The 25,318-nt window shown below is 34.3% G+C and overlaps 1 protein-coding gene across 4 annotated transcripts in view; it reads right to left on the bottom strand.

Moving 5' to 3' along the window:
* NBEA (neurobeachin) overlaps nt 1–25,318 on the bottom strand; it is a 612,123-nt gene that overhangs the window by 217,795 nt on the left and 369,010 nt on the right. For all 4 annotated transcript variants that reach the window (XM_082602053.1, XM_082602054.1, XM_082602055.1 and 1 more), the window contains one exon: nt 7,972–8,115. In XM_082602053.1, the coding sequence (XP_082458179.1) occupies nt 7,972–8,115 (144 nt within the window). The remainder of the gene's footprint in view (nt 1–7,971; nt 8,116–25,318) is intronic.

Genomic DNA, 25,318 nt, shown 5'->3' with positions numbered 1-25,318 from the left:
TCCAAGTGTGACAAATGTGGTGACCCATATGTTTTCAACAGGTGAATAATATCATCATCATATCCTTTTTAAAAAACACGACATTTGAAATATTAGCTGCCTACATATAGGAGAGAGATGGTCTATTGATAAGTGAGTTGAGTTGTTCACTGCCACTACTTTTCAGGTTGGTAGTAAGTATAACTATAAATCTGTAGAGGGATTACTTTGTGGGAAACTCTCCATACAGAGAAAACAGTAAAAAATAAAAATGGGTTTCAACTAGAACACTGTATTAGAAAGAATAGACCTCATCACTGTGGTCTGTGAAAGATTTGCAGCATAACAAAGAATGGCTTATTCTTAAAATAAAAAAAAGATGTAAGAACATTATATATGAGCTGAATCATGGTTGACGTCTAACAAACATAGTTGAATTATGTCCTTTTATTATATTTTAAACTTACAAAGTTTGGTTAGTGGGATGTTGTTACAGTTAAAAGTACCTTAAAAGTGTTTTTATAGACTATAGAATCCATGGTTGGAGAGGACGTACAGTTTTGGAGATGCAGAAAGATGGATACAGTAAAATATTTGCAGACTCTAAAATGGCCTTGTAGACATTGTAAAAATAATGAAGAAAGGCTAAGAAGGCTAGATATTCAAGGTGAAGCTTTTATTGATTTTCACAACTTTTCAGCTGAATTAAAAAATTAAATTAACTTAGAAGTTTAAGTATTTTAGCTTTTGTAAGAAATGGGCATGTGTTAATGTTGTCTCTAAGAGCTTTGCGAATTCTCTGTTTGAAGCTGAACACGAACCCTTTGGGTATACTATTTATGACTGCAAAGCAACTTCCTAATTCAAAGAGAGAAAAAAGACTTATAAAGACTCATAAGGCTTTTTCAACATCAAATAGCTTTTACTAAACAACATTTTGATGAGTTAAGTGTGAGTGAGTCAGGGACATATGGATTAAATTTCCCTTAAAACACATTTGGGTTTAAAAATTAAGGGGGAAATCCTGAGCAAAATGCATTTCAGAGAATCCAGAATGTTTAAAAGATATTTTCCCCTAAATACAAATATTAGGTTGATTCCAGTCTAGTTGGACTTTGTAATTAAAACATCTTAAGTATAACTGTTAAGGAATTTAAAAAAATACTAGTTTTGTCAGGAAAAGAATCTTCATTAATCATATTAGAATTGGACTGTGTAGAATAGTTAGGCCTGACTCAAGCAGACATGATCTGAGTCAGAGTTTATCTCCATCTAGGAAACAACTGATCTTGTTCTCATCTATAGTATTTATATTCTTATTCCATTGAACAATTATAGTAAATTTTTTCTGTGCTTTCGGCTTATATTCCTTTTTCTTCTTTAAATAACACATTTCCCTGAAAAACTCTTAGTTTTTAGAATTTTGTTGTTCCTTTCATTTTATTATTATAATTTTCTAGACTCTTGAGTTCTTCCTTCTTGTATGCCCTATAAATAAACAACTTTGCCTCTGGTAGAAGAACATTTCAAGTTAGAACATTTAAAGGCCTAAATTATCTATCTGATCATCTTAATTGTCTACTTTCACTTTTTAGGGTAGGCATACTCTATACCATAATTCCTGGTTATTTGAGTTGCTGAATAGGGGTAGCAGAGCTGATTCTCCTGCTGACTTTTTTTTTCCTATCAGTCTCTGAACCCCAGAGTTCTACATAGTCACTAAGTATTCAAAAACTGTTACTGAGTAAGTAAATGAATACGTGAAATGCAGTCAAATAGAGATTTAGGGAGGTAGGAATGGTCAACCTTAAAAAAATTCTAAGTAAATAAGCGCGGGGGGCCAACTTTACAGTGATGGATGGTAATTAGAATTGTGAAGGTGATCACTTTGTATTTATACAGATGTTGAATTATAACGTTGTATGCCTGAAACTTTCATAATTTAAAAAAATTCTAAGCAACAGTTTCCTCCTCCATCCCTATCATTTGATACCTGCTTTTAGTTTGAATTGGTAGAACAGAGATTGCACAAAATGCAAAGAATTTGACTGTTAACAATAAGAAAAACAGTCTGAACAGCTACTGCCCTCTAAACATCAGTGAAAGTGCATGGGAACTGTGATGAGCTTCAAAGGTGAGTCACGTGGGGAAAGTGATTGTCATTTAGGAGAACCTCCCATTGACTACATTCTATTTCTCTTAGTAAACCTCCCTTATTTCTATATTTTTCTCATTCTTAAATTCACATAATGCATTTCTTCTAAGTTTCAGATTCTTGACTTTGGTTAGAGTATGTATGCGTGTGTGTGTGTGTGTGTGTGCGTGTGTGTATGTGTAAAGGATTGTAAGTCTACCATTTTGAACCCCCCCACACAAAAAATCCAACCCTTACACTCTAACACTTCTTCCCCATGTTGCTAGTTCCCTATACTAATTATTCTTTTTAAAATATTCAAAGTAACATTATAGTCCATTGGTTATAGGACATCTTTTCCATGTGATAGAGAGTTATTATTTTTTTGATAATGTTAAAAATGGGGACCTTAAGAGACATTTAGTTAAAATGACATAATTAGTAGAAATTGGGATGGAACCAAGATTAGCTTAACTTTAGATGTTCATACACTGGAAAAGACAAGTAATGAGTTGAGTCATCATTTGAATGATTTAATTAGTATGAACATATGATCTGATAATTCAAGCTCCCAAATACTTAATTTCAAGAGCTCAAAAGTTTTATTTTGTCTCTTTGTTTTGGTATAAATTAACTAGATAATTATCTCAGCTCTGCAGTTTACCTATAATGAACTTTTTCAATGGGAACATTTTAAGGGCAAGTAATGTTAGATTTCTTCATGGTTCACATGGGATATGGTTGATAGCCTTAAGGAATTTACAGTCTAAAAGGAGGGAGAAAACATATAGAACAGCATCTACAAAACAAGGCTTTATGTAATAAGTGTCTTAAGATTAACATAATCAAAATTTGGGGGGCAGTTATAATAAAAAAGATAGATAATAACCAGCATTGGGAAGAATGTGGAGAAATTGGACCCTCCCACACTGCTGATGGGAATTAAAATAATGAAGCCACTTTGGAAAACAGCCTAGCAGTTCCTCAAAAAGTTAAAAATAGAGTAATTATTTGACCCAGCAATTCCATGCCTAGGCATATACTCAAGAGAAATAAAAAGTTATGTTCATATAAAATGTTGTAAATAAAAGTTCATAGTAGCATTGTTAGTTATAACAGCCAAAAAGTGGAAACGAACCAAATGTCCATCGAACATTTGAATGGATAAATGACAAAGAATGGATAAACAAAATGTGGTACATTCACACAATGGAATATTATTCGCCATAAAAAAGATATACATGTTACAACATGGATGAACCTTGAAAACATCATGCTAACTAAAAGAAGCCAGTCACAAAAGACTGCATATTACATGATTCCACTGATGTGAAATGTGCAGAACAGGCAAATCTATGGAGACAGAAAGTAGATTAGTGGTCCTCTAGGGCTGTGGAGGAAGGATGGGAAAGTTGGGGGGAATAGCCAAAGAATATGAGATTTCTTTTTGAGGTGATGAAATGTGCTAAAATTGTGGCAATGGTTGCATAGCTGTGAATATACAAAAATCATTAAAATCATTGTGCACTTTAAATGGGTCAATTGTATGGTATGTGAATTGTATCTCAATAAAGTTGTTGTCAAAAAATGTTATGGGGTGATAAGACTGGCTAGTGAATATTTCACAAAGTATTTTATTTAAATAGGTATAAAAAAGGGTAGAGCTTTTGATAGGAGGAGATAAGGGAGGGTGTAGATTAGAGATGTGTGAAGGATATTTCAGGTAAAATATCCTTGGACATAGGTGGTGTGGACCTGTAGAAAATCGTTTAAGTTATTTATTTTATTTTATTTTATTTTTTTGTGGTACGCGGGCCTCTCACTACCGTGGCCTCTCCCGCCACGGAGCACAGGCTCCGGACGCGCAGGCCCATTGGCCATGGCTCTCGGGCCCAGCCGCTCCGCGGCATGCGGGGTCCTCCCGGACCGGGGCACGAACCCGCGTCCCCTGCATCGGCAGACGGACCCCCAACCACTGCGCCACCAGGGAAGCCCTCGTTTAGGTTATTTGACATTAAATACAATGGTGGATTGTTGGTAATAACAGCTTACATATACATAAACAAAACATTTTTAACAACTTACAGAACTCATAAAGCATGAAGGACCATCATCATTAACATTAACTCAGAATTCTCTAAATTAGCAAAATTACTAACATTTGGAAGTAACAATAAAGGAATCCGTATGAATTCTAATTCTATTATGTAAAATATTTCTATTGTTACCCGCATATGTGACAGAACTACTACTCTAAAAGAAATGAAATACATTCTATTAGTGGGAGACAAGCTTTTCTATCAATTAAATTAAATCATTCACTTGTCAATTCACACAAATTTGAGTTAATTTTAAATTTTAGTTACTCGGGCTTCCCTGGTGGCGCAGTGGTTGAGAGTCCGCCTGCCGATGCAGGGGACACGGGTTCGTGCCCCGGTCTGGGAAGATCCCACATGCTGCGGAGCTGCTGGGCCCGTGAGCCATGGCCGCTGAGCCTGCGCGTCCGGAGCCCGTGCTCCGCAACGGGAGAGGCCACAGCAGTGAGAGGCCCGCGTACCACAAAAAAAAAAAAAAAAAAAAATTTTAGTTACTCAATAATTACTTGAAGAAATAACCTGCCAAGCTAAATTTCAAATTAAAATAAATAATTGAGATTTTAGATTAAAATCAGTTGAATTACATAAATTAATTTCAATGTTTTAAGTAACAATATAATTAGTAAGTTGAAATTTTTAATTACACATGAAATCTTAGGTGCTAATTCACTTTGGTCAATCTCTACAAACTAAAAAAGCAATTAAAATAAAGTAAGTTAGGTGTTATTAATGTAATAGTTGATTGGGATAGTTCTATATTATAATCATATTAGCCATTTGCAACAGTACATAATAAATTGAGTAATTACTAGTCATACATATTTAACTTGCCTCTTGAGATGAACAGCTTGGGAAGAAAGGGAACTAAAAGTGAAACAGAAAATTGTATGACATTTAAAACTGTAGAACTTTGTGGACATTGTATCTTTACTAAAACTAGAAAATTCCAAAGAAAATGGAGAAAACATGAGAAAGGGTCAATGTTTAAACACAGTTGTGCTGAAAATACCCTGTCAGATTTTTTTAACTTACTAGATGATTTTGGGGAACACATATATAAAACTAAAATGAATTATTATGCTTATTCATAAACTTCTAAGTATAGTATACTGGAGCCAGTGTAAAAATTGAGTTATAAACTGAGGATCTTGTTTTTTACATCATTTTAAGAGTCATTAAGTATATACACATATTTATTTAAAGACAGTGTTTGGTGAATTTTAGTTTGTGCCATATACTACATATTTTTAAGGAAATACATTATTTTATATACTTGTTAACCTTATGCAAGCTACTTAAATTTGTCTTGACCTCTATATCCTCATTTATAAAATTAAGGTAATAATAATTGTATCTACCACTCAGGATTGTTGTGACTATTAAATAGGTTATTGCACATGAAACCCTTCAAACACTGCCCGGTTCCTAGCAAGACATGCTGGCTATACTTCTTCCTCTTTTTTTTTCTTTTTATAAACAGAAACTGATCCCAAGAAAGACATTATTATTTAGCAAATTTTGACTTCTGAGACAGAAATAACAATTATTTGGATAAGAATTTGTTAAAGCAACAAAAAAGTTATGTATTTATGTGGTTTAAAACTTACAGCTGATTTTTTTAAAACCTAAAAATACTGGTTTATAATTAACTTCCAAAATTATTTTTATGTGACATTGTCACTATCATGGCAGTCCAGATTAGTAAGTAGGCTTCAGCATTTACTGAATGAATCTGTTAGACACCTATATATTATGCAGACTATTTCTGTGACTGTTACTTCTCCCTTCACAAAATATCCATCCCCTACTTCTTTTCTACTGCATTCAAAGTTCAGGGTCACATTTGTGCACTGCTGATTTAAACATGAACACTGTAGACTAAGTAGAAGATCAATATTTTAGGACAGTTTATAAGGTTTTTCAGATACGAGGATTCCACAGAAAGAGTGTGAGTTAGGACTTGGTGGATAGGGAAAAGCACAAATCTGCTCAAAGAAAAATCTGTTTAAAAGACAGTAGTTGTAGGAGTATTGATAGAGACAGTTGGTTAAGATTCGACTTTTAAACAGTTTATTTCAAGCCTGCTTTCATTGCTCTTTACATATTTTAACTTAATGTTATTTTGAGAATTTTGTTTATAAGCATAAATTAATATTAATAATTACTCAAGCTACCATTAAAAGAGAGAAATATAAAGGAGTCATTAATCATTACCAGATTTTGCTTCTGGTATTAGTGGGCATATCTTACCATAATAAACTTCAAGGTACTAGCCAAATTTGTATCAACTAATTATCTTTAGTGGGAACTAAAGACCAGAGATGCTAAACTAAACTGTATATAATTATTGAACATATCTGTGAGGATATGTGAATGAGGAAAGGCAACACATTATCTCAAAAGGTCAGAAATCGCATTTGTGAATTTTCTCTAGTTCTTTAGGATCAAGAATAAGACCAGAAAACGAGAAAACAATCTGTGGCAAAAAGAAATAATGGACTTCATTTGCTTAAATTGCCAAGTGGCCTCAGATAAAAATCTCTGAACTACTAAAAAACCCCACAAAAACAACAATACTAAAACTTGAACATTTCCTCAGGAATTCAAGGCAAACATTTGTTCATGGACTTAAGATTAGTTTTAAACAGGAAAAATCGTTTTCATGATACAGAATTGCTAATAACATAGGCCTATCCAGGAGCTGGTGTTAGAATAATCTTATTAAACGTTTTCTAGACGAGGAAGAATAACATTCCTCTCCAGCTTACAATTAACAATAACATCTTCTCTTTGGTAAAATGAGAGATTTCTAACTGGCAGAAATATTGTTGGAGACTTTCCTAAAGCATGCCAGGTAATTTTCAGCTCAGTTCTGGAAACAGGAGTGCTATTTTGTAAACATAATAATGAACGTAAGTCCACTTCTCTATTGTCATCTGCCGCTCTAATGTTGTATGGGGTGAAAATATAGAATAGAGGTAAGATTCAACCACTTTTGAGACTCTAAAGCAGGAGTTTTTAGCCTGAGATCTAGGATATGATTCCACAGACTGGTTTCCAGGGGTCAGTGAACCCTCTGATACTGTGTACAACATTGTCTGTGTACCTTCATGAAACAATCTGCTTTCATCAGATTCTCAAAAGTGGTTTAAAAACCAAAAATGGTTATATGCCAACACTAAGGTATATATAGCCCATTGGGCCATTGTAGATGCTGCTCCAAATTGACCTTAGACGAGCACCAGGACCAAGTGAAAACTGGGGGTGGACAGGTGAAGTATGTCTCCTGGTAGTGGGGATTAGCAGTGTGGGGGGAGAGAAAAAAATCAGGGATGGGGAGGGACATCCCCAAGAGGGACAGCAGGAAGGAAGTGGCTATTTCAATGGTCACCTGCCCGAAGTGGCTATTTTTCACAGCTGTTAGCATGTTAGTCATATGTGAAGTCTACCATTCCGTTCCCCCCGCCAGCCCCCCAATTATTTAGGCAGTTAGATGGGGACAGTTTATGCTATACATTATTTCTCCTCTATTAAAAGTTGCTCTTCACTACACAGAAAGTAGATGCTAGTCATTTATCGTTAGTTTGATATGTAGTTTCCTCTTTTCAATACTAGAAATGAGATAAATTATTAATGTTCACGTGATTGAGCATTGCTCCAACCACTGGCCCTAGCTTATTCATCAGGAGATAGATTTTTAAATTCAATAACTTTGTGTGCATTTATTACTTACAACAAATACAAAAATATTTTAAAATTTACCTGCAAGATTGTCGATTTCCTTCTCTTGGAGCAGACTGACTGCATCGTCGTCTCCTTCCAGCATAAGCTCTGTCTCTGCATTCTGATTCACTATTGCTTGACTTCGGAATGTTTTCTTAGACTTGACTACATCTTCTTCAGTGCCTAATCACAACCAAAACATAATAATTTAGGTCATTGTGATTTACTTTCTTATAAATCCATTACTTTCTTACAAATATATGCTGCATTTACATACTACTTTCAGTTATAGAAGATTTTTACCTTCTTTATCTTGTTTGGTCTAAATAACTCCATGAGAAAGGCTAGGGGTGTAATCACCTACTCTTATGTTGCAGATGAGGAACAGGCTGAGAAAGCTACATGCCTTGTTGGGGAACCTAGGACTTGCGACTCTAAGATCACTGTACTTTCTACCAAAAATCTGTACTTCACCACAAACTTGGTTTTCTGATCCATAAAATTAAACACTTTTACACAATTATACTTCAGTGTGAATTATATAATCAACTGATCAGGTAATTTTTTAAAGTAGATAAGTATGAAGAAAGCAAGAAAGCATTCACATCTGAAGGGAGAAATGGTTGTTACTGGGAAGCTACAGAAAGGCAGAGTAAGGAATGATGTAGACATATAATGTACATCAAAACAGCTATTTCCTTAGCAATGGATGAAATAAATAATGGCTTTCTAAAGTGATATCCTTATTTTGATATAAAAAATAGTACAAAAGGCCAAAATTCAAACACACAAAAAATAACTCAGAAAAATTGAAATATAGCAAGAGTTGACCTAGCATTAACTTATTAATCAACGCGCAGGTTAGAAATTACAACACATTTAAATCTCTCATGGATTTGACTGCTTAACAAATATTTCAATATTTGCATTCAAATATCTGCTTTGGCAGGTGCCATTGAATCTGAAATTATCTGAGCTACAAGTAAATTATATGTATACAGCTAAGAAATACCTTTATTTCATGTCACTTGAAGTTGGAATTCAATGTGGAAGAAAATGGTGTAATTTACTGTGTTCTAGCTTTAGTATTAGGATATAGGCTTCAAGGAGCAGCATTAACTAGAAAAACACCTTCACATTTCATTTGGTATAGTGGATATATTCCTGAATATGGGAGCCTAATAAATCACTGCTACACATTTTTGTATCATAGTTTTAGGGGATGTTATGGTATTGTGTACACATGCAATTACTCTGCAAATCTTGTCATGCCTTTGGCCAAAATCCTCTCCAGTGAACAATGAATACTTCTGGTCAATTCTCCTAGGCCCAGTACAGGACTTCCAACAGTCCCTTACTGCCTGTGGATATTTGCTCAACCATTTTTTTGGATGTGCATCTCGCTGTGGTAAAACTTGCATTGTAAACCAGACTCTTAGCTTCTTTCTTTGCAGCTTTCACATTTCTTTTTGTTAGTGACTCAGAACCAATTCTGTTTGCTAAAACATTAACAAATTGACGCAAAGGTAGCCCAGAGAGGAGTAAAAAACACATGTTGAGGAACACAGCATGTCATGACAGCACTGTAGAGTGTCACTGGCTGAGAGGTACCATCTGTCATCCTAGCTCTTACTGGACAATAGCATCTAGAGAGCATGGTTTAAATACAGCTTAACAATATAAAGTAACAGATTGTTAAATATATCTTTCAATAAATACTTCAGAGACATACAGATCAATGCTACATGGAAGGTGAGGGGAATTAAATGGCTTATATGTGTAGTCTTCTTTCACTGGCCCACAGATGATTCTTATTTCTGGAATAAAAGCTTGAGGATTGATTACTGAATGCTCCAGAACCTTATCTTAATTTCATTTGGATTCTTGGTGATATAAAGCCAGCACAACAGTAACCTTCTGGGGACAGCTATCTTTATACGTTGTTTGCTTCTTGGGTAGTAACTTAATTTGAGAAACTCGGAGCTTGCATCATCTGAGAACAAAGAGGCAAATCCAGTGATTAATAACCAAGAAATCTCTCCCGAGGTCTTTATAGCCATATTTCTACTAGACATCATCAGCTGGATATTCCTAGTTCCACGTTTCCCTAACTGAACGAATTATCTTTTGCTTCTTCACCTCCTGCTGTTTTGATCTACCCACTTAATTAAGCCACAGACATAGGATTCATCCTGTAAGGTGACGGACTCGACCCATCTCAAGCCATCATCATTCTGGTTTAGAAGGCCTTAATAGCTCCCTTATTCACACCACCCTCCATACTTTTGTCAGAGTATTATTATTAGACACTAATAAGTTGAGAATATTTTCCTGCTTAATATCGTGTGTGTTAACTCCTCCCAATAAACAACACTCAGTGCAAGGTTCTACTCTAGGATACAAATCTAAACCCCTTAGCATGACTGATTAAGGCCTTTTACCTTCTCCTTACCAATTTTGTCTTAGTTTTTCTTACTCCCCCATGAGCAATACTGGACCATTTACAGCTTCCAAAATACGTCACGTTTTCTCAGACCTCTTTACCTGTGCTAAAAGTATTCCCTCAATATGGTATGTCCCTTCCTTCCTCCTTTGTTTGGCTAATTCTCACTTAACCTTCAAAACTCACCTCCTTTCCTAACCAAGCCATACTTTCACAGTCAACACAGAACTCAACCACACTGAGTGGGTGCTATCTGTTATGTGTATGTCTTCTCCACTGGGCTATAGCTCATTCTGCAGCCTCAGTGCCTGGTACTCAGCAGGTGTGCCATGAACACTTGCTGAACGGAAGTCCAAGTCGACCCACCCAGAGTTCCCCACTCTGATTTCTTAAGGCAGGTTTGTGTGCACTCTCCCACATGCTGTTTTTTCTGGCCATGCAGCGCGGCATGTGGGATATCAGACCCCAACCAGGGATCGAACCTGTGCCCCCTGCGTTGGAAGTGCGGAGTCTTAACCACTGGACTGCCAGGGAAGTCCCATCCCTTATACTTCATAAATGCTGCTACTCTAGTAGTTATATGTATTATAATCATTTGTGTGCTTGTTATCTCCATACAGCCTGGAAGCTCCTTCCTTGAGGACTAGAAACATCCTTCTGTCTTTGTAATCCCAGTTATTAGCACGCTGCCTGGGACACAGCAAGTCCTCATAAATACTGAATAAATGAATAACCTGAGACATAGAAGTTACCTCTGGATATATCTTAACCTGAAGATTCCAGGATATCTCAGAGATTCTTGGTGAATTGCCTTCAGTTTGAGCGCTTATTGAAGAATCTATGAATTCACATGAAAGGGAACTTGGTTCTTTACATGAAATAGTCAATAAAGCCCTTTATGCATGAGTCAGCTTAATAAAGCAAGTTTTTCCTTGTATCACAACTGTGTGCATTCTGCTTTGTCTTTTTTTAAAAAGGCTTTACATTACTCTTGTGTTATTAAAAATATAAAACAAAATTTTCCAATAAAGAAAATTTAGTCAAAGGACTGTGAGCTCTCAAATGTATATTATATTTGAGAAATGTATATTCAATTTTACCCCCTCTAGCTTTAAAGCAGTAAAACAATTATGTCTTCAAAAGATATGTAGTAAACTAATCCCTACCAACACACCAAACTTATCATCCCTGTTGAAGTGTTATCAGTTTGCAGCTCAGTAAACTTCCTGATTTTTATGATACTGCACCAAACATTTATCTAAATGAAAGGGTATGAGATCCAAAGGTGCTTTTCAATCACAATATCCTTTATGAATTAGACTTTCATTTATCAAAATTACAGGCAAAAAGAGGTAAGGTCTCAAAGGGCTGTCTCATTACAAGGCTTATAAACACTGTCCTTAGAAAGAATTGGTTTAACACTCAGCAAATCAAAATCTGATTGGGAAGAGAATTTATTTGAGATCATCTATCTTCAGAAGACATGTTGGACTGAGTGCACTTCTTGGCCTCTTTAGCCATTCATCAGGAAATTAACAAGCGAGTACCACAAACCACCAGAATGCCTTAGCTTTGAAAATGTGAATTATGTGTTAAGCTGGATAGGCTAGACCTATACCCTTATTTTTTAAGAAAACATTAAAATCCCATAAAATTTGAAAGGTTTCAGAATAAAAAATTCCACCAAATTATAGATTAATGAAGCCAAATCCAAAAATTACACTTATTTTCCACATCATGTTACAAATAGCAAATACAGGTAAACATCCTATACACATTAGATTTCTTAGTAAGTAAATATGCTTAAAGCTCCGTATGTGAAAATGTCATCTAATATAGAATACTGCATTACATGAACCTAAATGAAGCTCCTCTTTTGTAATATTTCTCTTAATAATAAGGATCCATGTGAAACAAAGTATATTTTAAAAGTGAAGTAACAAGAAAACTATGTTTCTGTTTTTAGTACTGTTATTATACTCTAGCATTATTACTACTATAATAATAATTATTATTAATTATCATTTAAAAATTATATTGTTATTTTAAACAAGGGTAAGTTAAAGTATAGAAGTGATAAATTGGAGACTAACTTATCTTGATAATATTCAGAGAATATGTCTAATTGGAAAGTCTGGGCAATTAAGGCAAAGAAATTTCGTTTGCCCATCATGTCTTTTTCTATTGATACACATAAACAGTTGATGTAAAGAAAAATACTATAAAGTAGTTTATTTCTGTTTAAGGAATTATTCTATAGACAACTCTAAAACATCTATACCAATAAGGAAAAAAGTAATTTATAATAATAGGGAAACAATAAATCATGTCTGTGTGGTTAATGCACAAAGAGAAAAGATATAAACCCATAACAAGCCAATTTTAGTGTAGCAGGGGCTTCTTACCAGTTTTATATTATAGTTATCATTTATTTTCCATTGAGTATAGAAATATGGCTTTAATTTTCATTTATTAAAATGATACATGAACATACATGTGTATCTACCTACTTACTATCTACCTATATTATGTATATCTACTCTGTAAGAACACATTTTCCATGTTATTTGATCTGTACAATTTAAGTACATGGTGTAAGACTCATGAGCTGGCCCCTGCTTATTTAATATCTCACTAATTTACCGATTTGACCTCTTCACACTTTATATTCCCCAAGGGCTGAATGCTTTTGTTCCCAAACATGCCACACTGTTTCAAACCTTTAGGTCTGACATGTGTAATTTCTTTTACATGGAATTCTCTTACCTGCTCTGTCATTCAGAATTCAGTTTAGTTGATTATTCTCTTCACTGTATAAATTTTGTATCTTATAAGTCAAAATATATTATTTTTTGATATTTTTCTGAAGTCTTTTATTTAGGTATGCTCGTATTAGATTTTAATTCCCAGTGTATCGAGTGTCAAAAAAAGTGGCAATCAATAAATATTTGTTGAGTGAGCACATGAAAATACAAACATAATTTGCATATTAATCATTTTATATGTACAGTACTTAAGAAAAGTTACGTTTCTCTTTATGTCCTTTACAGTCTCCTCATAAATGAGTAAGGTGGACTGTGTGATTTGCAATTCTTACTTTATTTTCCCTGCAAACATCCATTAAACACGTATTTTAAAAATATATCCAGACCAATCTCTTAACCTCAGTTTCCTAGCCCATTGAAAGAGAACCAAGTATTTTTTAACTGAACTCTCACAGGATTATTGCAATGTTGAAATGAGACAATGGATGCTGAAATACTGTGAAATGTGTGAATATTATTTATATAATAAGCTCTCAAAATGTTTGTTAAAATGTTGATAAACAAGAGTATTAAAAGTTTACTAAGTACATAATTTAAAAATGAACAAGAATACAACCAATGTTTTATTGCTTACAATAATGCTGCCTAAGATTTATATAAAGGGGGAAAAAAGCAGGCTGATGTGAGGATTTAAAAACTCAAATAAGATAATGGATGCGTCTAAGGTCTTATTAGCACAATACCTAGTCAATAATGAGTATTCAACAAATAATGGTTTCCTTTCCTTCAACTGGGATTAATCTTCTTCCCTCCACCATGCTGTTGTAACACTGTTTATATTCATTACAAGGCAATATGAGCCTTCAACACCTCCCCTAGATAGGATAATTCCTGAAGACAGCAAGGATAGCGTGTAGGCAGGTACCATGAAGTGTTTGTAAAGCTGAATGGAGTGTAAATAGCTTACATTAAAAACTGATTTTCCCTCAATAACCATATTATTCATTTAAAGATATTATTAAATAAAATTACATAAGCATCAATATATTTGACATGCATTTTTGATTTCGTATATAGGCATCTTAAGAATATAAGTGTTCTTAATATCTTGGATAAGGAAAAAAACTGCTTTCTCAACAAAGTTGATATCGCAATTTGTTTTAGAGAATTATATTGATGAGCCATTTAATACATACTTTTCTTCCATCATTGGAAGGAAACGGGAAGAATGGAAATTTAGTCTCATTTTAATTTTATCTAAATGTAATATCAGGAAATTCTAATGTTTCTAAACATCTTGAAATCAGTTTAAGATGGCAGTCTTTTTTGGAGGAGAAATTCTTTTCAATATACACCATTTCACAACATTTTTAGCTTGGGAAATGTGTTTTGACAAAAATCTCCCCTTACGTAAGAGAAAATGCTGCAATTCATTTCCAAACCTAAATACTTCTTTTAGGAGTATTAATGACACATAAATACTTTGGGAAATTTTAAATAGACATTACTTTTTCTCATTAAAGCTGAAATCAGAGCAACAAATATCTTTACAGAACAGCGCTTTTAGTAACTCCAATGATATTATTTGATTTCCACTAAAAGGAAAAGATGTTAAGATAAATACTCCCAACTAATTACATTAGATATGGTGATATGACCGTGTGCAATAATATGTATGAATCAATCTATTACTGAGAATTTTACAATTTTGAACATTTTAAACAAGATGAAAGAATGGTTTTTGTTGTATTGAGAAACCTAACACTCAAAAATGTTTTATGTCAATCTTAACGTGAGATAAAAGCAGTAGTACATACATAGAACAAACTTCACTGTAACAATCATTTACTGAAAAGTAAGTATTTTTCTTTGTAAATAATTTAAATTCAAAATTAAATTTTGCCTTTGACGTTATAGCACAGACATAGTATTTCCTTTCTTAAGTAACGTAAATGACGATGACATAAAAGGAAAGACCTGCTGAAGGCCAAGAACTGAAAAAAAAATCATCTTCTGTATAGAACAGGACTAAAGAAAAAACAGTCTTTGCAACAGAAAAATCCTAATGGTAAGGACTGTTAGTGATACTGAATAAAAACACTATTGGAAAGAATGATTGGAAAACTCAGGTATCTTTTTTCTCTTTTATATTTGATGTTGTTGAATCAGGAGCCTCACTTTATCAATACAAAATCTTTTTATGAAAGCAAGTATTTCTATAAATGAAATAGACTGTTTCTATTCAAATAAACAATTTCTATTTGTTGTTTCAAACACACTTTAAGTAAAAATCTGAATAGTTATTGACTAAATTTAATTAATACAGATAAAAAATCTGGACAGTTTATACATCAAATTCTTCCTTTCTTAGTTGTGGGTATTTTAGTCTGAATGCATTGGATTTAACCATGGTTCTCACTTCAATTCATTTCTGTTGACAGAGAATATATTTTTTAATTCAAAATAGATATTACCTATATCACCATAAAACTACCAAGATACCAGCTTCAAAGTTATAATGAATTTGATTCAGAAATGGTAATGCTTACTTGAATCAATAATTGATATTACTATTTATGGTCCATTTTAATACATGGTTATATCACATAAAATTAGAGTACAGCATGAGTAACTTGTACAGACTTTTGATTGTTTTAAACTAGACATAAACATTACATCTGCAGGTAGGCTGTTCTCTGAAAAGCTTGAAGAACTTATTTCAATGGCAGAGTAAATACCCAGAATTAGCAATACGGACATTAATTAAGATGGAATGTTCACAGATTATTATTCTAAGTGGTAAGTTCTTATTCGCATTAGTTATGCTTATAAATGATTTACTGGACTATAAGAAATAAAAGAAAATGGCTACCTAACATCAACAGTTATTGCTCTGTGGAAAAGGACATCAAGGACACTTGCAAGTAAAAGAATTGGATCAATATTAACGTGATTTTCATTTCATGCTTCCCCAACTCCAGTAAGCTGACAATATACTCTGATTATGTGAACTGCCTCGGAGTAACACAGAAAAGGTTATTAGAGCAAGAGGTGGAAAGGGAATGCACTTTTTATATTGACAGGCCTGCTAATAGAGTATACTGATTTTCAAAGACATGCAATGCATTTTTACAATTTGGTTCTGACAGCAAAAACGGAATTTCATTTATTCCTAATTCAAAATATTCATATATAAGCAATATTTCTTAGGGCAGACTAACAAGGGGGATATTCATAAATAGCATTTTTAAACAGTAAAAATGCAATTAAAAAGGTACAAGAAAATATTATTGAATTTAAGTACAGCATTATGTAAGTATGAAATGCTAACTTAATAATCTTAATGGAGTGAATGTAGAAAACTGCATTCTATGCTTTTTAAAGGAAATTTGATATGCCATATTTTAAAAATATACATGATGATAAATGTAGAATCTCTGTGGTAGGAGAATATTATGTGGTAGGATATTATGTGGTAGGATTTTGATTAGCCATTAAGTTTTGATTTTAAAATATTTTAAATAGGATTTCATTACATTGAAAATCACATGGCACACTTTACTTGTGGAAAAAAGTGCTAAAACATATAGAAAACTTGGACTAGTTTGGAACCCTCTAAACATAAAGAGCAGAGATAATGCATTATTCATCTTCGTGACTGTTTGAGTACATAGCATAGTGTTTGGTCCCTATGTTAAAGTATGCTTAGAAAAAGACCAGCAGGAATAAATACATTAAAATGGTAAAGGCAGCTATCTTGATGGCTGTCTATGAGTGACTTTTCCCCCCTTCTTTAAATTTTTTTTGCGTTTTCTGGATTTTCCACAAAGACTGTATCTTTTCAGGAGGGAAGGTGGAAGGAAGGAAGGAGGGAAGGAAGGAAAGAAGAGAGGGAGGGGAAAACGAACAAAGGAAAGAAACTTTTCATCGTGAGTCAAGAGGGGTAGATGGCCAGTGAGTAGCAGAATGGAAGGAAGAAAGTTTTGGATACTCTTGGAGTGAAAGAAAAGATGAACTGGACAGCTTGAATGAGGGCTGAAAGGGTGGGGAGACTTCCCCTGGCAGTGGATGGCACTAACCTGGGGAATGATGCTTGGTGTTTCTTTTCTAAGCCTGCCACAAAGTGCAGTGTGGAAAATTTACTTTAAAACTCTGAGAAATGGGGGGTAGGATATGTTTTGGATAGATAAGCAACTGGTTCAGAGACATGGAAGGAAGATGTAATTAACAGGAATTTCTCTTTAATTATTAAAAATGGGATAGCTAAGAGATGGTGCTGGTATAGGTTATGAAAGCACTTTTAAAAACACTAAAGACATTTTAAATTATGTTTTTATAAATGACACTGAATGCACAGTCTGTGAACGACTCTAAGTTCACCTGTACTGATAAATCTCTGTGGATGACAGGCTGTATGAGTGGGCCAAAATTTAGCAGGTAAACTTTTAGAGAGGGGAAGTTCAATAATGCTCATGCACTTGGGAAAATTCCAAATTTATCTACAGCAACACACTGTATAGGAAAATCACGGTATTTAGACTGAGATTTTGCTCTATCTACCATTTATTAGTTAGCATGCCACTTAATTTCTATAGTCTGTCATTTTCCCAAATAAAAATCCTTTAATAGCTCTATTGACAGATCCCTTCACAATATAGTTCCAAGCAGCCTTTTCAGCTCATCTTTGTATGATCTCCCCACACTATCTTGCGTTCCATCAAGCAGCCCCATTTTCATTCCCTGGACACATCATGTTGTGTGGTCCCTTCCTCCATGTTACCACCACCTCACTTACTGTCTTGGGTAGATATCCATTTATCCTTTCAAGTTTAGCTAAAATTTATTTCTTCAGTTAGCCAGCCCTCTCCATTGAGTTTGCATAGCATTTTTAATACACCTTGATGAAAATATCTATCATACTGTATTTTAATTATTTATAAATGTAATTTTATGTACACTTTATAAAAATTAGTCTAAAAATATAAGCAAGATGATGAGCAGTTCCATGCCACTCAGCAATAGATCTATTAATATAATTTTGTCAGCTCCTTATCTTTAGTGGCTTTTGATGCTCTAACTGGAAATTAAGTACAGACATAAAAAACGTATTTCAGAATTTGAAAATACCGTACTTATAGACCTATTCCATAGACTATCATACTTCAATGCTGTTATTGAAAAGGATGAATGAATGTGGTTAAAATACTGTGTATGTACCTTGAAATGAATGAATTATCAATTAAATAAAAGATAGCAACTAAGCACAAAAAATTGTATTAACGTGGATGCCTTAAATGGAATAGGTGAAAGATATGATTCCTGTCCTCAAGTGTTTTTTCTTTTATCTCAGAATATAAAATACTTAAAATCAAAATACTTTCTGATAACTTACAAGGTGACCTATTACCAAGTGCAAAATATTGAGGTCATTCAAAGAAGTAAGTTAGGGTCTTTTATGCCTCCATGTCTTGGAAACTTCTGTTATTAACTCTGCTCTTCCCTGCTCACCTGGTAAATTCCTAATCTTCTCTCAAGTCAGTTCATAAGTAATTATTTCTGTGAAGCTGACTCCAAACCGATAGGTCCAGCGTTAGTCACCTTCCCTGTGTTCCTTTATGAAGTACCATCTCCCTCTACGAGAACTGCTTATTTCTTTCCACTAGACCAGGATTTTTCAACCTAGGTACTACTGATGTTTTGGGCTGGATTTTGGTTGTCATTCTGGGGAGCTGCCCAGTGAATGGTCAGGTATTTTAGCAGAATTCTTGGTCTCTACCCTTTAGATGCCAGTAGCACACGCTGACTTCCACCCCTGTTGAGACGCACTGCACTAAACTATGTGCTGTGAGAAGGCGGAAACTGTGCCTCAGGCTCTGTATTCAACATTTAGTGCATGCATGGCATGTACAAGATATTCAATAAATGCTTTTAAATTAATGAAGCCACTTGATTCCTCTGAATCAGTTTAAAGCCGTCCATCTGAAGCTTCACATAAAAACAGGGGAGTTGTTAAAACCTTTGTTGATATGAAAATGCTGTTACACAAAAACTTTAAAATATGTTTTATAAGCATATTTTATAAGTCAGCATTTATATAATCCATTTAAATTATTTTAAGAGACTATAAAACCATAGGGTGAAGATAAGACTGTATTAAAATATGACACTGGCATCAAAAAAGAGCTGAAAGATGACTCCATGTATGTCTTCCTCTCACTTGTAAAAAATTTACATCATTAACTTCTCAATAAATTATTTTAACAATAATCAGATCATCTATTTCATTCCAGATATGAAGATTTCATTAATAATACACCAACTAAAATAGACATATCAATGAACAGTAAGAAGACGTTTGCTAGAGACTACATGGTACAAACAATAGACCACTAGGTAAAAAAATCAAATCATCTTTTCCCACTATTATAAATGTAAACTCTTCACAAAACTGAAGTCAGAAGAAAATGAAGTCAGATAATTTGAAGCTCCTGTCTCAACAACTGTATATAGCTGCACTAGTATGTTTTATAGTATATTTTATTCTCGGTGTTTTCTTATTTCTTGATGACTGCAAGTAGCACCTTACAGTAGCCATGCATACACCATCAAAACTAATTTAATTCCAGATTCATTACAGAGCTGCTTTTTATTCATCAAGGTCATATCTTGATGGCTTCACAAGCTTAGATAAATCGGGTGTTAAGCAGATACATCTCTAAGGAACCTAAGGATGTTCTCATTTGCAGTTCTCAGCATATCTTATTATTTATTGCCAAAGAAATGAATGATTAATTTTGTCATCTTTGCTCCATGTTTTTTTTTTCCTCTGGCTAAAGTGGCCTGCCCTCCTCTGCGACGCCTGATCAGGCCTATTTAGGATGATGGCTTTGATCGCAGACATGGAGCTTGAGATCTTAGGCTTTGATGAAACATTGCTCCACTATAATTTCATGGAAAGGAAACAGAGTCCTACATGGTAATTGACAATCAACAAAGACAACCAAACTTATTAAGATTTTAACTATTCTTTGACAGCATAATCTTTCAGCACCAGAAATGGACCAAAATGTCTAGTTTAGGTTTTATTTAAACATACAAACAATATACAAAACCCTCCTTTTTCAATCATTTCCTTATTAGCTAATTTGCCCTGAAGAAGAAAGCCCAGCAGATCAGAAGATGAATTTATAGATTAAAATACTTTCCTTATATTCTTCCACTGCTATGGTCTGTTAAATTCCCGGTAATCAATTAAATTTGCATTTGTATGAGATTTTACTATCAGGAAACACCCCAAAAACACATTCAATACATACGAAATTAGAGCATTAAACACCAGCAAAAAAAATTACATGCCTCTAGGTTTTTATTAATCACATTCCAACACCAGAGGCTGAAAGTATATCAAATCACACCAAATCTTTTGCACATGACAACCTCATAAATTATTCAACTCATTAGTATTACTAAGAAGCATGAAAAACTCCATCAGTGTTAAGGATGTTTTCCAACTGAAAAAGGTCAACCAAAAGTTTTAATAATGAAATGAAAGAGAAAGCTTTTCAAAGCAAATATGATATACAATAATTGTCCATTTTGTCTCCTTGGAAATATATCCAATTCTGATTATTTGCTCATTTAAAAGAAAGTATTGTTAATATATTTGTTTTGTGGCTCCAAATAAATTGCCTAAATAGAATGTCATGAAATTTAAATTACAGCTAAATGTTTCTGCCCATCACATAAAGTTTAACTATAATTTAAGCTAAACTGTTTGAATTAAAGGAAAAGTCAAGTGATTCAAAACATTTTTGTTAAAACATTAAGTTTGCAAATTCAGTTTCACTTCTATTACAATATATTAATATAGGCTCACATTCTTGAAACATAGTGTACTACAGGAACAGAGAGACGTGACCAGTGATCAAATCTCAGGGATTGCTTTGATGGTCATGTAAATATTCCCTATTTAAGTAATTTTAGGTTATTCCCTCAGCTTGTATAACTTGGTTAAAATTCTGAAAACTTTGATCACTGATTCAAATACTTCTAGCCATACTGAAAGTTCCATTCATAAAATCTTTTGTTCCTAAAACAATTTTGTTGCCACAATGTAGATGAATAGAAAAAAATATTTTGACCATAGATTACTGCAGAGTTTCTGTGCATTTAACTTTCAAGATAGAATTTGAAATACTTTAATTATTTAATAAAGAGGAAGGAATAAGTTGAATTTCAATTTGTTCTAGAAGCTCTCTCAAAATCAGTAGGTTTGTGCTATAAATATACCCTTTATCTATGCCTACACAAACCAAAACATTAAATCATTCAGATGTTAGTCTATACACTGCCAGACTTTAAGGTACTTAAACCACATTTAAATGTTTAATGGCAGGCAGAGTGACCAGATGATGGGCTGAGTTCTGTTAGTTTTATATGAATGTTCTGGCAATATGTGCATATAAAAGCCTTTCTCCAAACTATACAAAATATGTTTTCCATTAAGTCTTTCAACATCTATTTTCATTGGATAAAGTGCTTTGTAATAATTACTGACATTTACTTCCTATTCTTCTGAAGAAATACTTTAAACGTAGGTTAGACGGCACATTAAGAGTTTGGAAGAAGATGCAATATTATGCTTTTCTCTTGGCAGTTTGTAATTCCTCCTTCTACCTCTACGTACAGATCACTCCAGGGAGTACTTTCCACTCACCTCTTCACATCCTCCATATTTTACTCCCTACTCTCTACCCACTTCTAGAAGTTCACAAATGTGAAGTCAAAGAGGTGTGCTCTAGAGTTGTTTTTGGAGGTAGAATTGTTTCTGTTCTCTTTTGTCTTCCACTACCCGACCTTAACCCCGAGAATGACCACGAAGTAAATCTGGCACGGGTACCATGTAGATGTCCTGAATATTTTATGGCATACGTGTGGTCTTTGTTCTAGATATGTATAAAATAAAAACATACCCTACTTTCCTTTTATCAAAGAACCCAACTCAGGAGGGATAACAGGTTTGGAATACTGCTGATGATCCACTATTTCAAATTCATAAACCACTACATATTTTAAAATATGTCCATACTACACACAGAGAATGTTTACTATCACCTACATCTTTCATCTGTTTCAAAATCAGAATATTATTTTTTAATTTAGATTCATTAACAGTGGTTACTATGTTACTAAAACATGACATGACAGTCTTAAAAAAAAGGTCAATATAAAAAAATTTAAATTTGTTTCTTATAAGCTTTGACACTGGTTTAATAATAAAGACATTTTACAAATTGAACATACAAAATAAGGGATCCATTTTTATAGAGAACCAAAAGAAATATTTTTCTAACAGACCCTTTCTAAAAGCAACCTGTAGAACACTGAATGTAGTATAATGTGAATCCTATATAATTAAGGTATTGGTAACACAGTGTCACTAATAATATCACTCTAGCCTAACCCCTGTTACAAGTTGTCTTTAGATATTTCTAATTTCAAATGAGATAAATTCAAGATGAATTGATGAAAAATTCTAAATGGTTGGGAATATGAAATGAAGTTTAAAAATTTTAAGTTCATATTATAAAGCATGCCACTTTAAGTAGATGTTTCTAAGAATCTCTTCTGTAGAACATAAAGATAGTAACTCATTTTAAGTTGGTGCTAAATCCTTAGGTGCTAGAGTCCTTAGGTGATTTTTTTTGAGTTGATTAAAGAAATCCCCTACAATACAAGTCAACTATAATTTTTTTAAAGCATATTCTCTCCTGTAGTTACTTTTACTTTTATAAAGTTACTTTTACTTTTATAAAGTTACTTTTTAACTTTATCTTAGGTATGTTTCAAATGAAATCCTCACATATTTATTTGTGTTTCCAGCCTTAGTAAGTAATACCAATTCACAGACTAGTTACAAAATAAATTTTAAAAGTTGTGCACATTTTCTTTCTATTGGGATTAAATATTTTACCTGTTCAATCCATCAGGAACATGAATGGCAATCTGTGTTATATATTACAGTAAATTTTTTTTTTTTTTTTTTGCTGTACGCGGGCCTCTCACTGTTGTGGCCTCTCCTGTTGAGGAGCACAGGCTCCAGACACGCAGGCTCAGCGGCCATGGCTCACGGGCCTAGCCGCTCCGTGGCATGTGGGATCTTCCTGGACCGGGGCACGAACCCGTGTCCCCTGCATCGGCAGGCAGACTCTCAACCACTGCGCCACCAGGGAAGCCCCCTATTATGGTAAATTTTAAAACATATGGCTCATGTATTATTCTCAAATAAATAAAAATTAAAATAATAAAAACCCAAGTGATTGTGAGAACAAAAGTAGTCAATAACAAAAATATATGACAGTGTTCAATAACGTTATTTTCTGAGTGTATATGGTTTATAAAATTATATGATCAATCAAACTTAAACTTTTTAGAGCATTTAAAAATAGGTGAACAGGGCTTCCCTGGTGGTGCAGTGGTTAAGAACCTGTTTGCTGGAATGTACAGTGGAGAAAGGACAGCCTCTTCAATAAGTGGTGCTGGGAAAACTGGACAGGTACATGTAAAAGTATGAGATTAGAACACTCCCTAACACCATACACAAAAATAAGCTCAAAATGGATTAAAGACCTAAATGTAAGGCCAGAAACTATCAAACTCTTAGAGGAAAACATAGGCAGAACACTCTATGACATAAATCACAGCAAGATCCTTTTGGACCCACCTCCTAGAGAAATGGAAATAAAAACAAAAATAAACAAATGGGACCTATAGAAACTTCAAAGCTTTTGCACAGCAAAGGAAACCATAAACAAGACCAAAAGACAACCCTCAGAATGGGAGAAAATATTTGCAAATGAAGCAACTGACAAAGGATTAATCTCCAAAATTTATAAGCAGCTCATGCAGCTCAATAACAAAAAAATAAACAACCCAATCCAAAAATGGGCAGAAGACCTAAATAGACATTTCTCCAAAGAAGATATACAGATTGCCAACAAACACATGAAAGAATGCTCAACATCATTAATCATTAAAGAAATGCAAATCAAAACTACAATGAGATATCATCTCACGCCGGTCAGAATGGCCATCATCAAAAAATCTAGAAATAGTACATGCTGGAGAGGGTGTGGAGAAAAGGGAACATTCTTGCACTGCTGGTGGGAATGTGAATTGGTACAGCCACTATGGAGAACAGTATGGAAGTTCCTTAAAAAACTACAAATAGAACTACCATATGACCCAGCAATCCCACTACTGGGCATATACCCTGAGAAAACCATAATTCAAAAAGAGTCATGATGGGCCTCCCTGGTGGCGCAGTGGTTGAGAGTCCGCCTGCCGATGCAGGGGATACGGGTTCGTGCCCCGGTCTGGGAGGATCCCATATGCCGCGGAGCGGCTGGGCCCGTGAGCCATGGCCGCTGGGCCTGCGCGTCCGGAGCCTGTGCTCCGCAGCGGGAGAGGCCACAACAGTGAGAGGCCCGCATACCGCAAAAAAAAAAAAAAAAAAAAAAAAAAAGAGTCATGTACCAAAATGTTCATTGCAGCTCTATTTACAATAGCGAGGAGATGGAAACAACCTAAGTGTCCATCATCCGATGAATGGATAAAGAACATGTGGCACATATATACAATGGAATATTACTCAGCCATAAAAGGAAGGAAATTGAGATATCTGTAGTGAGGTGGATGGACCTAGAGTCTGTCATACAGAGTGAAGTAAGTCAGAAAGATAAAAACAAATACCGTATGCTAACATATATATATGGAATCTAAGGAAAAAAAATGTCATGAAGAACCTAGGGGTAAGACAGGAATAAAGACATAGACCTACTAGAGAATGGACTTGAGGATATGGGGAGGGGGAAGGGTAAGCTGAGACAAAATGAGAGAGTGGCATGGACATATACACTACCAAACATAAAATAGATAGCTAGTGGGAAGCAGCCGCATAGCACAGGGAGATCAGCTCGGTGCTTTGTGACCGCCTGGAGGGGCGGGATAGGGTGGGTGGGAGGGAGGGAGACACAAGAGGGAAGAGATATGGGAACATATGTATATGTATAACTGATTCACTTTGTTATAAAGCAGAAACTAACACACCATTGTAAAGCAATTATACTCCAATAAAGATGTAAAAAAAAAAAAAAAGAATCTGCCTGCCAATTCAGGG

Source organism: Mesoplodon mirus (genome assembly GCF_964341445.2).
Source record: "Mesoplodon mirus genome assembly, chromosome: 17".
In the NCBI taxonomy this organism is placed as follows: Eukaryota; Metazoa; Chordata; class Mammalia; order Artiodactyla; family Ziphiidae; genus Mesoplodon; species Mesoplodon mirus.
Note: the sequence above shows the minus strand (reverse complement) of the source record. Positions and strands in the feature narration are given on the sequence as shown.